The sequence below is a fragment of the Amblyomma mixtum genome, chromosome 9, assembly GCF_055824585.1.
Source record: "Amblyomma mixtum isolate Tamu chromosome 9, ASM5582458v1, whole genome shotgun sequence".
NCBI classification, from domain to species: Eukaryota; Metazoa; Arthropoda; class Arachnida; order Ixodida; family Ixodidae; genus Amblyomma; species Amblyomma mixtum.
The window spans coordinates 60,755,013-60,769,531 of NC_143020.1; the positions used below are offsets into that span (position 1 = coordinate 60,755,013).

General features: G+C 44.9%; 1 protein-coding gene across 1 annotated transcript; it reads left to right on the forward strand.

The window, feature by feature from the left end:
* Nucleotides 1–521: 521 nt before the first annotated feature.
* On the forward strand, nucleotides 522–14,221 carry LOC149329243 (TNF receptor-associated factor 6-like). The gene is made up of 2 exons (XM_089562159.1): nucleotides 522–881; nucleotides 12,927–14,221. Exons 1-2 carry the CDS (start codon nucleotides 543–545, stop codon nucleotides 14,142–14,144), a joined length of 1,557 nt encoding a protein of 518 aa, XP_089418285.1. The 5' UTR covers nucleotides 522–542; the 3' UTR covers nucleotides 14,145–14,221.
* Nucleotides 14,222–14,519: the final 298 nt, after the last annotated feature.

Consider the following 14,519-nt stretch of genomic DNA (forward strand, 5'->3'; position numbering starts at 1 on the left):
TGCTCGTTTATGTAGAGTTCAATTCGCTTGTCAAAATTTTGCGGATGTTGGGTACGCCGACAAAAAGAAGGAAGGCTTGATGAAGGTCGACGCACCTAAGTTTCATACAGTATGTATGAAACTGTATGCATGTATGAAACAGAAAGGTTATCGGCGTCGGGCCTAATGTACTAGCAACGCATGACAGCAACGCCGCCCGCGTCTGTTGAACCAACCCAGCAAACCAAAAACCTCGCAGAGACGTCTAGCTAGACGTCTCTGAGAGGTTTTTGGTTTGCTGGGAAGGCCTCTTGGGCCTGAGGTCTTGATAGCCGAGCGCGCAGTAAGCTGCAGAGAAGGGTGTCGTCAAAGCATTTCGCCTCCGATCTCAAAAAACGCGCCACGAGCGTTTCCGCGAACGCCAACGCTGAAAATTAAAAAAAAAAAAATTGTCATCGAGGCGGAGGAACGCAAGCAGCGTCTGGGCTTGAGAGTGCACGCAAAAAATAAAGTTTTTTTTTTTCTCGCGCATGCGCAGTATTTGGGAGATCGCGCGCCGTAGAATGACCGAAGCGTTGGCAGCTGACGATCAGAACAACGACAAAGCGATGTCTTCCGCTGGAGCTACAGCCCGATACACACTCGTCGGTTTCAGCCCCGAGCTGGATTGGAGGCCTCTGAGCTTCGTTAAGCCCATTCCACCGAACAAGGTGTGCAGCGCCTGCGGACTGGTACGCAACAACACCGCGTTGCTGCCCTGCGTGCATGTGCTCTGCGAGTCTTGCTACGAGCAGTGCGCCCAGGACGGAAAGCACGTTTGTCCTCTCGACGGCTACGAGTGGAACGATGAAGACGACGTGGACTGGAAGGACTTTCCTCTAGATCAGCTGCTGAAAAGAGAGGTTAGTATGCATACTTTTTTTGATGTCGAAAAAAAAAAAACAAACATCCGGCGTCGGCCACCGTTCGAAGCCTCGCAGCCCGCCGTGACAGGTTGCTGTTGAATGATTGGTGGTCAGAGGTTGCGCGGGAAGATCAACTTGGGTCTCACTTGTCCCATTGATGGCAATGCTTGGAGCAGCCGCCTGCCATGGCTTGGCTCATCGTTAATCGCTGCACCACTGCGCCAGATTGGTATGAGGATTCAGAGTGACCTATGAATGTTAAGCAGAGAACGACCAACGCTTTCGATTTGTGTGTTGTTCTGTGCGCACGATGTAGAGGGGCAACGTTTTTAGATTGTGAAGAGTGAGCAGCAGCCGGATGAGGTATGCGTACGACGCGACTTTCGCGCGCTCAGCGGCGGCGCGCGTTCTATTTTCCCCTTTCATTCTTTCTACCCGTTTCACCGAGCTGCGAGCAGTGATCGCCGCAGAAAGTAGAGCTCCTATCTCCGCATACCAAAGAAAAAGTAACTTTGAACTCATATCAAGCAGCAAACAAACAGTACTGCTGTCGTGGCAGCGTTGACAGTCGCTAGCAAGTTGTTAGAGATCAGGTGTTACGTTCGCGCGACAAAACTATTTCGATCTGGAATATAAATTTCGATTAGTTAATTTTAGTTTATATATCCTGTTTTAGTTGAGCTTTATCGTGCACATATTGTCTCCCTTGCTGTACAATCCATGTGCAGACTACACCGACGTATCTCTGACTGTTTTAAAAATAAAAATCTGTAAACATTAAACAAAGTCACCTGGTACAGTCAGATGCCTTTGTAACGAAGTGCACAGTACTGGGAAATTTCTTCGTTATGGAGGTCAGTTTGGTATAGCCGTTGCACCCCAGTACGGACTCACATCAATTATTATTAGTATGTTGGCAGACACCTAGCTTTGTTCTTGGCGGGAGCATACATTTATTTATTTATTTATTTATTTATTTACTCTCAGGGCCGAAGCATTACAGAGAGGAGTGGGTGGTACACAACAAAACAGAACAGGTAACGCAGCACTACAATGTAAAATCAATTACAGCGTTTTTGAACAAGTCGGCGTTTGTAATGGAGGCGATGGAAGCGGGAAGGTGGTTCCATTCCTTAGCAGTCTTGGGGATAAAAGAGGCGAAGTGTAAGTTGGTGCGACTGCTGGGTCCGCCAACTTTGAACTGGTGGTCGCTGCGGGATGAAATGTAAGATGGTGGTACAAGCAACGTATCTCTGAGATGATGGTTTGAATGGTAGATTTTGTGAAATAGGCATAGACGGGAAATTTTTCGACGAATTGTAAGATCCGGTAAGTTTAAATTTGCTTTCATTTGAGTTACACTTGCAGTTCTATGATAGTTAGAGAAAATGAAACGGACAGCCCGATTTTGAATGGCTTCGATTTTCAGAATTAGTTAAGAGGAGGGTCCCATACAGACGACGCATATTCAAGTTTTGGCCTGACTAATGTTTTGTACAGTATAAGTTTCAAGTTAGTGGGCGCCATAGAAAAGTTGCGACGTAAGTAACCGAGAGTACGGTTAGCGTTACTTGTGACATAGTCCACGTGAGCTTGCCAGGAAAGGTTACTGCAAATATGCACACCAAGGTACTTGTATGTGCAAATATGGGTTAAGGGAGTATTACATAGTGAATAATCACAGGAAATTTGAGTAGGTGAGTGGCGGGAAATTCTCATAAACTTGCATTTACTTACATTCAGCTTCATTAGCCAAGTGTTACACCAAGAGGAAATCTGATTAAGGTCCGACTGGAGGGTAAGGCGGTCAGCACAGCTTTTAATTTGACGGTAAATAACACAATCATCAGCAAAGAGTTTTATGGAAGAAGAAATGTTAGTAGGTAAGTCGTTAATATAAATTAGAAAGAGCAACGGCCCCAGCACTGATCCCTGTGGAACACAAGAGGCTACACAGCAAGGATCAGAGCTATGGCCGTTAGCAGTTACAAATTGTGTGCGGTTAGACAAGAAGCATTCAATCCATTTTAAGACGTTCGGATCAATGTTAAGTCTGCTTAGTTTCAGAAGTAGTAAACTACGGCAAACAGTATCGAAAGCCTTGGCGAAATCAATGAAAATGCAGTCAATAACTAAGTTAGAATCAAGAGCTGAAAACAAGTCATTTGTAAAGGCTAAAAGTTCAGTTTCACATCAATAGTTCCTTCGAAAACCGTGTTGATGAATACTGAAAAAAGTTACTCTCAAGAAAAGTTACTATATGGCTATAAATTACATGTTTCAGTAGCTTGCAGGGAATGCTTGTTAGTGAGATCGGCATGTAATTGGTAGGAGAATGAACGTCACCTGACTTGTGCAAAGCAACCACCTTCCCCACTTTCCAGTCCTCCGGAAGTTCGCCACATTGCAAGGACTGCGAAAAAAGTTTTGTTAACAATACTGCAGAATACGCTTCAGTGTTTTTCAGGAATTTCGGACTAATATCATCGATGCATGGTGAGGAAGAAAGCTTAATTCCAGATATTAATTTGCATATACCGGTCCAATCTAAAATGACAGGATCCATACATGGGTGATCAATCTGAGACACAATAGGAAGGGTAGAGGGAACGTTTTTCAAAAAGGACGCTGAAAACACTTCATTCAAAACAGTACAACAGCTTTCTGGAGGAACGACAGATTGATCAGCAGCGAGTAATTCAATCTGCGTAGTGTCATCACCGCGCACAACATTCCAAAATTTGCGCGGATTTGAGGCAAGCATCGATGGCAATGTGCGTTCGAAAAATGTGCGTTTGGCGATTGAAAGTGCGTTTGTGTACGCTGCTGCCACGCGATGATAAGCCTCCCATCTTTCTTCGCACGTGGATAACTTGGCCTTCCGGAAGATACGCTTTTTTTTGTTCAGTAATCGCTTCAGTGACGCTGTAAACCAAGGTGCATTGGAGCTGTTTTTATTCTACGTAGGGGAATAAATCGGTTAGTAAGCTCCAGTATTTTCGATTTTAAAGCAAGCCAGTTTTCTTCTACTGATCTGTCAGAAAATCTAGAAAAGTAATCACTTGTAAATTCTGCCAGTCCTGCGTTAATAGACGCATAGTCCGCTCTTCCGTAGTCCCTAATAAATTTTGTGCTTACTTGCTTGCGAGGGGAATCATTCCGCATATTAAAATGTATGACGGAGTGATCACTCGAGCCAGGAAGCTGAGAAAGTGACTGAACGAGGTCCGGATGTGTGGCAAGTACTAGATCAAGGATACTAGCGCTAGACTGAGTAATACGTGTTGGACTAGTAACTAGCTGACACAAATTAAAGTCGGAGCATACTTCAAGAAAGGAACTGCATTCAGCAGAGTTGTCATTTGCAAACGGCAAAGGTACGTTCCAAGTGATGTTAGGAAAGTTGAGGTCGCCTAAAACGAAAGGGGGTGATGAGGGAAACCTGGTGTGCAATTTACTTAGAACATCATGCAAGGCAGATGAAAAGCTACTACATGAATTGGGAGGACGATAACACGCGACAAAAATATTATCTTTGTAGTTGAGGCGGATGTTCACACAAACCAATTCAAGCGAACAAAGAATAGGAACATTAAAGGAAACCAAGCCGTCCGCGACTGCTATCAAAACGCCACCTCCAGGTCGAGTTCCACGGTCACACCTGTAGAATTTGTATTTACGTGCGCAATTCAAAATTTCTTCATCATTGATTTTAGCAGAGAGCCAAGTTTCTGTCAGGATAACCAGGTCCGTTGTGCATGTGTCGATCAGACTGAAAAGGGCGTCGCGTTTATTGCTAACGCTCCTTATGTTGCAAAAAAGAAAAGAAAAGCTGCTTGCAACGGATCGACTTTCGATATTATCTTGTTATGGTGACAGCGGGGAGGCGCTTGCGCCGGGATTAACAGAGCTAGCCGTGACCGGGGAGAGTGCGCTATCAACATGTACCTCGCAAACGCTGTCCGTGACGGGGCAGTAGATGTAACTTTTCTTGTCGATGACCACTTTGTTGTATTTCATGGAATAATTCTGCCCAGTACTTTTCGCGAAATCAAACAGCTTTTTGCGACTAGCTCGCGTGGCCTTACAAAAGTCTTCGCTCATGCTGATTCCCGACCCTTTCAGCTGAGATCTTTGGGCGAATATTGCATCTTTCGTTTTAAATGCTGAAAAGCGGACTATAATGGGTCTACTTTTGTCCGAAGCGAACGAGCCTAGCCGATGCGCGCGAGAAATTCCATCTCCTGGTAACTGGAACTTGAGATTATCTGATACAACTTGCCGAATTTTTTCTTCGGATTGCGCCCAAGTTTCATCAGCACAATCAGAAATGCCATAAAAGACTAAATTATCTCTCCGCGAGCGATCCTCGTATTCATTTAGTCGTGATTCTAGATTGACAGTTTCGGTGCGAACTGCTGTAGAAACCATTTGTTGTAGGCGAGGTTCGTCTTGCAAATGTTCAAGGTTGACTACTTTTTCTTCTAGCGTTTTTAATCTTGACGTCAAATCAGACACCTTGGAGTCGAGCAGCTTCTGGTTTACTTTAAGCTTATCCATAGATTTCAAGAGCTTATCGTGCCGGTCGTCTAGATGCGCGGTGAGGCGTTCGATGGCAGACAAAATTCAGGGGGCACTTTGCCTGTCTAAAGTGCGTAGAGGCGAAAGCGTTTTCCGCACCAATTTGACTGCTACAGTGGAACTGGTGGCGTCACATATAATTGAGTACTAATTACTGTGATGACAAATCGCTAATTAATGGGTAATTACTGATTAATGCCTGAATACTAATTAAGTGCTAATTAATGACGCTTAAGCTTCGCCTTTAGGTGTGGAACGAGACAGCATGTAGCGCTGGCAGGGAGTCCACGGAACGCCACCACCTGTTCGGCGCGATGCCTTGCCCTTTGAACGCAACGCTTCTTGAGGAAATGAAATGGCGCAGAATTGATTGATTGTAAAACATTTTATTCGCCGGGAAGAGCTTGGCAAGAGGTCGCGTTAAGTGGTCGAGAGTACATAGCCCTCGACGACTTTGTCAGCCCACTCCACCGCCAAAACTTGCGTTCTGGGGTCAGAGCTAGCCAGCACGGTCTCCCACCGCTCGAGAGAAGGAGCTGTAACTAGATCACCCGGAGGTGGCTCTATTTTGCAGTCCCACAGGATGTGATCGTAGGTAGCACGTTGGCCACAGTGTTTGCAGTTTGGGTTGTAAAGATCTGGATAAATGCGCGCGAGGAGTGATGGGGTGCGTATCGATCTCGTCTGTAGACGACGCCACGTAACCTCTTGTTCTTTACTAAGTCTTTTGTCTGGAGGGGGGAAAATTCTCCTCTCTAGTTTAAAATGATTGGTGAGATCATGATATGTGATCATGGAGTCCTTCGTGAAATTCAGGGAGCCAGACTCATCCACTGCCCGGTCGACGAAACCTCGGGCTTTATTGTGGGCTGCCTCGTTCCCCGGATTCCCCGAATGGGCTGGGACCCATATCAATTCGGAATAATTTGGTGAGAATTTGGTTGCGTTAAGGATTCTAAGGGAGGTGTTTGTAATTCGCCCTTTAGCGAAATTATTGATACCCATTTTGGAATCGCTGAAGATGATGCTTCCTTGGGTATGCGCTAGGGCGAGGGCTATAGCCGCCTCTTCTGCCGTTTCAGAGGATTTCGTTTTGATTGTCGCCGAGACGATGTGGTCACCATTCTCGTTCACAACCACAATTGCAAAGGCATTGGTATTTTTGTATTCTGCTGCATCTACATAAAGTGTTCCAGCGCACTGTCTGTATTTGTTATGTAAGGCTTTGGCTCTTGCTTGTCTTCTACCCTCATGGTGTAAGGGGTGCATGTTTTTGGGGAGTGGTTTGATTAGTAGGGCCGTCCTATAGTCGCGGGGTAAGTCTACTTTAGCATCGTTATTCGTAGGTTGAAAGTTAATTCCGAGCCTGGTAAGAATACTCCTGCCAGTTCTGGAATTGGCTAATCGCGCTGTTTGAGCCATTAAATGGGCTTCTTTCAGTTCATTGTAGGTGTTATGTATTCCTAACCTCATAAGCCTTTCAGTTGAGGCATTTAGTGGGAGTCCTAACGCAGCCTTATAGGCCTGCCGTATCATACTATCCAATTTGTCCTTTTCTGCTTTCGAAAATTTGAGATAAGGGGTGGCATAGAGTATCCTGCTTAGCGCAAAGGCCTGCACTAGTCGGCATAAATCTCTTTCCCTCACCCCTTGTCTGCGGTTAGCTATGCGGCGGATTAATCGCGCCGTCGCTTCTACCGTGCGTTTTAGCTTAGTGAGTGTGTCAGTATTCTTTCCATTTGTTTGTAAATACAACCCCAGTATTCTCATGGTCTGTACCTCTTTGACAGATCGTCCATTAACATAGACGTTTATTTGCGGGGGGGTTGTCGTGGTACGCCTACCTCTTTGTTTACGACGGATCACTAAAAGTTCAGATTTTTGCTCAGAACAAGTGAGGCCGGATTCCCATGCGCATGCCTCAATGATGTCCACTGCTGCTTGGAGTGTGTCTTCTATGTAGCCTTCGCATCCTTTGGTTACCCAAAGTGTGATGTCATCTGCATAGAACGTGTGATGTAGGTCTGGTATTTGTGCCAGTTTGGGGGGAATTTTGATGAGGGAGAGGTTAAAAAGGAAAGGGCGCAGAAATTGTGTCATCTCGGTGGACACCTGAACAGCACCGTCGAGGAAGGGAGGAAGTGGGAGTGAAAGAAGACAAAGAGGGCCCGTAATGAAGGAAATGAAAATTGTATTTGATGAAAGAACTTTCTCACATATCTCGGTGGACACCCGTCAAAATTCAAGGGGGCACTTTTTTTACCTTAAGTGTGGTCACTGATGTGTGGTTAAGACGTTAAGCTTCGCCTCTAAGAGTGGAACGCGACAGCGTCTTGCAACGCTGCCAGGGAGTCCATAGAACGCCATCGCGCATTCGGTTCTACGCCTTGCTCGTCGGTAAATTGGTTTTTGAGGAAAGGAAATGTATCTCTCTCATATCTCGGTGGACACCTAAACCTCGCCGGAAGGGAAGGGAGGAGGATGGGAGTGAGCGAAGACACCGTATTCACTAGACGCGCCTTAGTTCATTCCAAACCATCGAGCTGGCATGGCGGAGTGGATAGCATGCGCGTCTCGCACGCCGAAGACCGGGGTTCGATTCCCGAGCTCGACCAATTTCCTACTCGTTTTTATTTGTTTATCTGGTCTGACTAGAAAGGTTAATTAGGCTAATTGGTTAAGTAAGCAATTAACTAAGCTCAGTCCCACTTACTTGGAGCATCACTATACGATCCCTTCAATTGGTTGCATGGTTACTAGGCAAAGTACAATTGGCCCCGTTTGAAATTCGCGCACTGTGACGTCACGGCCGTTTCGACCAATTGAAAAGCGTGACATTTTCTGTCGACAACTGCTGCTTACAACGATGAGGCATTAAAGGCTTTCGCCTTAATACATCAGTGTGAAGCTTTTCGCAGGCCTCAGAAGGGCCTGGGTTTAGCTCGACATCCCCTCCCCAAGTGTAGGGTAGCCAACTGGGCATCGCCTGGTTAACCTCCCTGCCTTTCCGTCCTTTTCTCTCTCTCTCTCTCTCCGCCCAGAAGAAGCATTTTCGCAACATGAACACAATCAACAACAATTGAGTGGAAGAAGTCAGTAAGTTCTTTGTTTTTTTTTTAACGATACGCTACTACGGCAGACCTGACATGAAGACTGACAGATTACCAATTCGGAAGGTTTACCGTAATATCTGCATTGACAGACATCAGAAAACAGATTGCTAATGTTACCTAGTTAGCGGCTTAACTAAGATCTGATAATTAACTTTTTACCTATTGCAGTTAGACACCTGCTTGCAATTAGAGATTGTAGGCAGTGGTTAGTAATAGCCATATCAGTTTTTAGAATTTCGAAAACGTGATTACCATCGGCGCTGAACTATGCGAACTGCCATCACGTGAGGTTTTCCATTGTTTGTGTCAGTGCATATCCCTGTCGGGCAAACGCAGCAATGCTGACTTGCTGGCATTGATCCTAAACATGGCATCCTCTTTTGAATTCATATTTTAAAATTTTGTGAAATGAAGCTTTGACCATCACGACACCTCTGTGAAAACGCAGCCCTCCGCACACATTTGCAAGCTGTCCCAAAGAAGTGGCACCATATGGTGGTGATGACGGGAACTAGGCATGTCCTGCGAGTTTCGGGTAACATGGCAAGCCATGACGGCACAGTACAGTGCAGCTTCTTGATTAGCAGTCTAAGTGATTGCATAGGATTGTGGCACAGTTATGCTCACTGAATAATAGCGCCTTTGAACAGTAACTGCCTTTGCTGCTGAACAGCAGTCTGCAGTTTTCCCACCTGACGAAAGCACTTAGCTTGAACACAACTAGCCACAGTATCTTTTGTTATGTGTTTCCAATTTGGGATTGATGTTGAGCCGATGAAATAGTTTCTATTTTGTAATGATTTAGAAGGTTAATATATTTTCTTTTCCTTTCTCTTATATCGTATTCCACATGCAACTTGGAGCACGTTTGGCATACACTGTTAATATCAGAATTGGTTGTTTTTCAAAAACCTATTGCTTTACCTGGATTACTGTTCAGCATGAAATGAAGTCGGGTAATCCGGTAGGGTTATAGGCTGATGTGGAATAAAATGCAGTAAGGTATTCGAACCTCTTCGTTGCACCTCTCTCAGGGAATTCCAAGAAGCGCACATATTCTTCTATGTTGTCATCTTCATCTACAACTGCAGCACGATAGCCTATGCTCGTAACTGTGTAACTGTATATGCAGCATGCTCATATGTGGTTGTCCTTACAGTGTGAATTTGTGAGGATTAGGTGCTTTGTCTTATCTAGGTCAGCTGGTGCATGAGCCATAATCCTTGTGCGGCGCACTTTCACAGTAACCTATGCACTCTATCAGGGGTGGTATTCTCCCGGTGTCGCCTTTTGCGACATGTCGCATTCGCTCTTCACTGATTGGCTCGAGCTGCGGTGACGGCGGCGTGACGACAAGGATCCGCCTTCCTGCTACGTCATCGTGACGTCGCCCCAATTTACTACGCTTAGTCGAACAACGGAATGCGCTGAAGCGATTCACGCGGGCAACGGGCTACCGTTAGCGTACGAACGCAATCGGCAGCTGCGGCTTTTGCGCCCTTAGCGTGAAAACATGGCGGCGTCCTTCCAAGCAAGAGCCGTCCGCTTCAGCCAATTCAACAGTCCTTGCGATTCCGGTCGGCATGTCTACCGGCAACTACTGGTGTTGTTGCTTTTCGCTATGACTTACCTTGCTTTGACGATAAAGTTTAAGCTGCAATTCAGCCTAGTTTTTGAGATACGCTCTCGATTCTGGAGCGCGCAAGCCTAATGGGACCTCCAGCTACACTGCTACCGTCTGCAACTGCCCGAAACGCAGCCGAAACCTAGCACAACCATCCGGAACGAAACAAAATTAGATTTGGAGCTTTTTCGCGGTGTTTTATAAACTTAAATGAAGTAAAGCGAGTTTATATTAAATTTCCAAATGTTTTTTGAACATTAGACGTCATGTGATGGCAAATATTCTTGCTATGAAAGATACGAAACTACTGCTGCTAGTGAATCAGCAGTGGTAAATTGTCGCTTCTCGGAGTGAATGAAAGCACCGCACACGAAAGTGCCAGGGGCGTTTTCCGTTTCCTCGAGCAACTGTACGCACTTTTTTAGGCCCCGCCCTAATGCGACATGTCGCAAAAGGCGACACCGGCAGAATACCACCCCAGGGCTGTCTTTGTCATGTACTGCTTGTGAGGTCATCTTAATAATACCACATTGTATGTACTCAGCCATGATTGCACACTTTAATCCATGCCTGCTGCATGTAGAATGGAGACTTCAAATTACATCAGTGCTCCTCGGAGTTCAGGTCAGCTTTGACCTGGTGTTTCTATCCTGTTCTAGTGGGCTTCCACAGAAGCCCATGCATTCTGCTGGTGCTACGTGCTTCATCTACTACTGCTTTTTGTTTTCGTCTAAGATCCCCCGTATTACATGGATAACCTATTCTACCACTCATGTGGCCTTGCATGCAGTGTATGCAATATATGCTGGTCTACACATTCTCTGCTTATAAAGATGTGGTTCATCTTTCATCTAGCATCTTTGCGGTGTTGAAATAAAGACTACTTGACTTGACTTGGCTATTGTTGTACAGGTCTGTGTCCTATAGTTATTCATTATACCTTTCAATATTTAGTAGTATACCTGATGATATTAAACTGGCAACAAACTTTGTGCAATCTTTCAAAACATTCCGGATGAATATGTGAAGTTATGGTGCATTGTTTTTGTTTTTATGAGGATGTGTGTGTTGTGTACGCTTACTTTTGTTTATTCCTAAAGTGTTGAGAATGTGACTTATTTTATGAACGCAATGTGTCGTCTTCGCATGCCGCATTTATAATGTACAGTATTGTGATGGACCCGAAACTAGCCTTTGGGTATGGGTCCAATAGCACTGTGCGTATTGTACCCTTGTAAATTGATTTTCTTTTGAAATGAAACATAAAATCTGGCTGCGGACGGACGAACAGAAATCTAACAGGTTAATCCTTGTTATCCATTGGATTCCATCCCATCATAGTCTGTGTATTCATGGAAGCAGGCATCTTTGTCTACTGCATCCTCCTCTTCTTATTCTGTGCTCACTCGGATAGCATGGATACCCTAGCCTTGTTTGAATGCAGCCATGTAATACCCCTGTCACACTAGCAAATTTAATGTCATTCGAATCGAATGACATTAGCACCTAATGATATTAATCGACTGCTACACGGGAACATGTAATGTCATTAGGTTCGAATGACATTCGCCATCGAATGAGTTAGGGGAACTCATTCGAATTCGATCTCGAACCGAATGCGTACTCTGGACACCAGATACGCAGCAGAAACAAGCGACGCGAAAAAATAATGTGCACACTGCCAAACCTAGAAAGTGCATTTATTTAGTTCAGCTGAAAAAAAGTTAATGTTGGTGTGAATCTGTTCACACTAGAGGCTGTCGTGGATAGCTATTACTCTCGGTCTCAGCAGCCTACAGCAGCGGCCGAGCGCGAAGCAGCGTCTTTCCCGCGACCGTCGGTCATTTTGGGATGTGCGATTCTTGCTGGTTGGCGTGCCATGTTCGTTAAAAAGACGTTACTGAGCAGTTCACCTTTTGGAAGTCATTTCCAAGCTCCGCGCGTGTCCGCGCGCCACCATCTCAGCCATTTCCTTTGTTTACATTTATCGGATTTGTGGTTGGCTTTGTACTTGGCTTGGCTTTTGATGGCTAAAGTAGTGCAGAATGGCCGCAAATAATATTTTAAGCCTATAATACGGCGCACAAATGTTCTCACCCGCTTTTGAAACACTGCACAACAATTTCAAACATCTTTTATGTGTGCTGATGTCGTTCAGTTGGACTATTTTTTTTTCATTGATCGTCGATGCCATCATTTTCGAATGACATTATTTTTTCCCGTGTAGCGCCGAAAGAGACCAAATGACATTCGATGCATCGAATGCCATTACGTTCGAATGACATTAAATTTGCTAATGTGACAGGGGTATAAGCTGCATATGCACATAAAGACATGGATGCTGTTCAGTGCGATCGGCTCATGCTATTGGCTGTTACCCAGTTGGACAAAAATGAGCACAAATGGGGAGAGCTAGAATCCCAAGAGCAGGCACAGGAAAGTATATCTATGACACTATAATTCAATTCCTACATAATAGCGTCAGGACTCTTAGTGACTAGATGCATAAAAGTGAAAATTTAGCCATATCACTGTACTTCGTACGTTACAGCTATCTAGTTTTACCTTTGCTGTTAAAAAAATATGTAATATATCCTACTGTCCCTATGCTTAACCAAGGAATGTAGGAAACTGCATGGTAATTTGCCTTACCAAGAAAAATGATTAATTTAGCTATCCGAGGACTAATGTCATTTCTCTTAATATTCTCTTTTTGCCTTTCAGGTCAAGTGCTGGAATGCAGAAAGAGGCTGCCAGCATGTCACAGCTGCTTCCATGATCACCAAGCACTTCCATAGTGAATGTACACACCACTGTACTTGCTGCCCCAAGTGCTCAGCCAGCATCCTTTGCAAGGACATGTGCGCCCACCTCAGATCGGGCACCTGCGGTTCGGTGACGAATCCTGCGGTTGAATTCCAAGGCCAGTGCGATCTCGAGGATAAGAGTTCGGTTCCTAATTCAGTTCCTGAGGAAGAGAGTTCGGTTCCTGATGCAGTTCCTGAGGAAGAGAGTTTGGTTCCTAATTCGGTTCCTGAAGAAGAGGTTGGAGTTCCTAATTCTTTCAGAGAAGCCTTTGAAAGGCAGGCGGGAGAACTCAAGGGCTATCTGGAAAGAATGACTGTCGATATTAGCGCACATGGTGACAAGCTGAATGAAATCTGTCATGGCATGAACACATTCAGAGAATCTCTCGTGCAAGGACTGGCAATTGGAGTACAGAATTGCGACATCGCGACACGAGCCTTGTGTCAGCTTTCGGTGTTAAATGCAGAAATCAAGGAATCTTTGACCACACAACGCAGTGATCCAGTAAGCCTTCTTTTCACAGGGATGAGCCGTTTAGAAAAAGTAGTGAAAGATGAGTTACGTCATGTAAAAACGGCAACAGCTGGCAAGCTTTTGCAGATTAGAGATGGACTTGACGAAGCCAAAGCTGAAAGGAGAGAAAATGGTCAGAAGACATTGGAGTGCATCACCAAGGTGCTTCAACTCACGAGGCTGCAAACATCGTGGTGCGAATTTTATGTGACAGGTGTGAAGTCCCGCCAAAATAAAGCACTGCGTGAAGACTCCTGTCATTATTACAGCAGGAAGGTGTACCTGCGCGGATACTACTTGTCACCCGGGGCAGAATTTAGGAGGGAAGGACGCTTCGTGAAATTGCATATTTGCATACAGCTGCACCAAGGTGACATGGACGAAGTTGTTCAGTGGCCATTGGAGCACAAAATCAAGCTGAGTGTTATGCATCCGGAAAGTGGCGCTGTACGTAAAATTGAGGTTCAGCCATTTCGTTCTGACCGCTTCAACCAAAAGCCAAGGAATTCAAGCAATCCTTTAACTTATTTTCCAGAAGAGTTTCTCTACCTATCAGATCTCCAGGAAGACGGCTTTGTTGAAGATGACAAGCTTCGTGTTAAGTGGCAGCTGCTGCCATGAGTTTGACTTGCATCGACACAGGGACCAAGAAAAGAGAGTGTCCAAGAGAACAGACAGTGTCTGTGTTTTGCTGGAATAAACTTTTTCTTTATATTACTTTAATAATTGAAGTAAGCTTTCTGGCTTCTATAATGCTTAGCAATTTTCTCAAAGTAAATTTGCATTTCAAAAGCAGTTATCAAGGTTTGCCTTTGCGTTATTCTTGTTTATTTTTTCCTTATCAGTGCTATTAAGCATTCTATAATCTGCGACGCCGCTCTGAGTATTGGTCAGGAAATACAAGATTTTATTTGTACACACCCAGCTTCAAAGCCACAGCTGAATGTGGTGTGTTGCTGGGAATAAATATCTCCGTCGTTATATGCCATACAACTC

Excerpts from the sequence above, each read along its gene's own strand:
- LOC149329243 (XM_089562159.1), top strand. The coding sequence starts at position 543 with ATGACCGAAGCGTTGGCAGCTGACGATCAGAACAACGACAAAGCGATG. Across the intron at positions 882-12,926 it reads ATCAGCTGCTGAAAAGAGAG|GTCAAGTGCTGGAATGCAGA; the intron begins GTTAGTATGCAT and ends TTTGCCTTTCAG.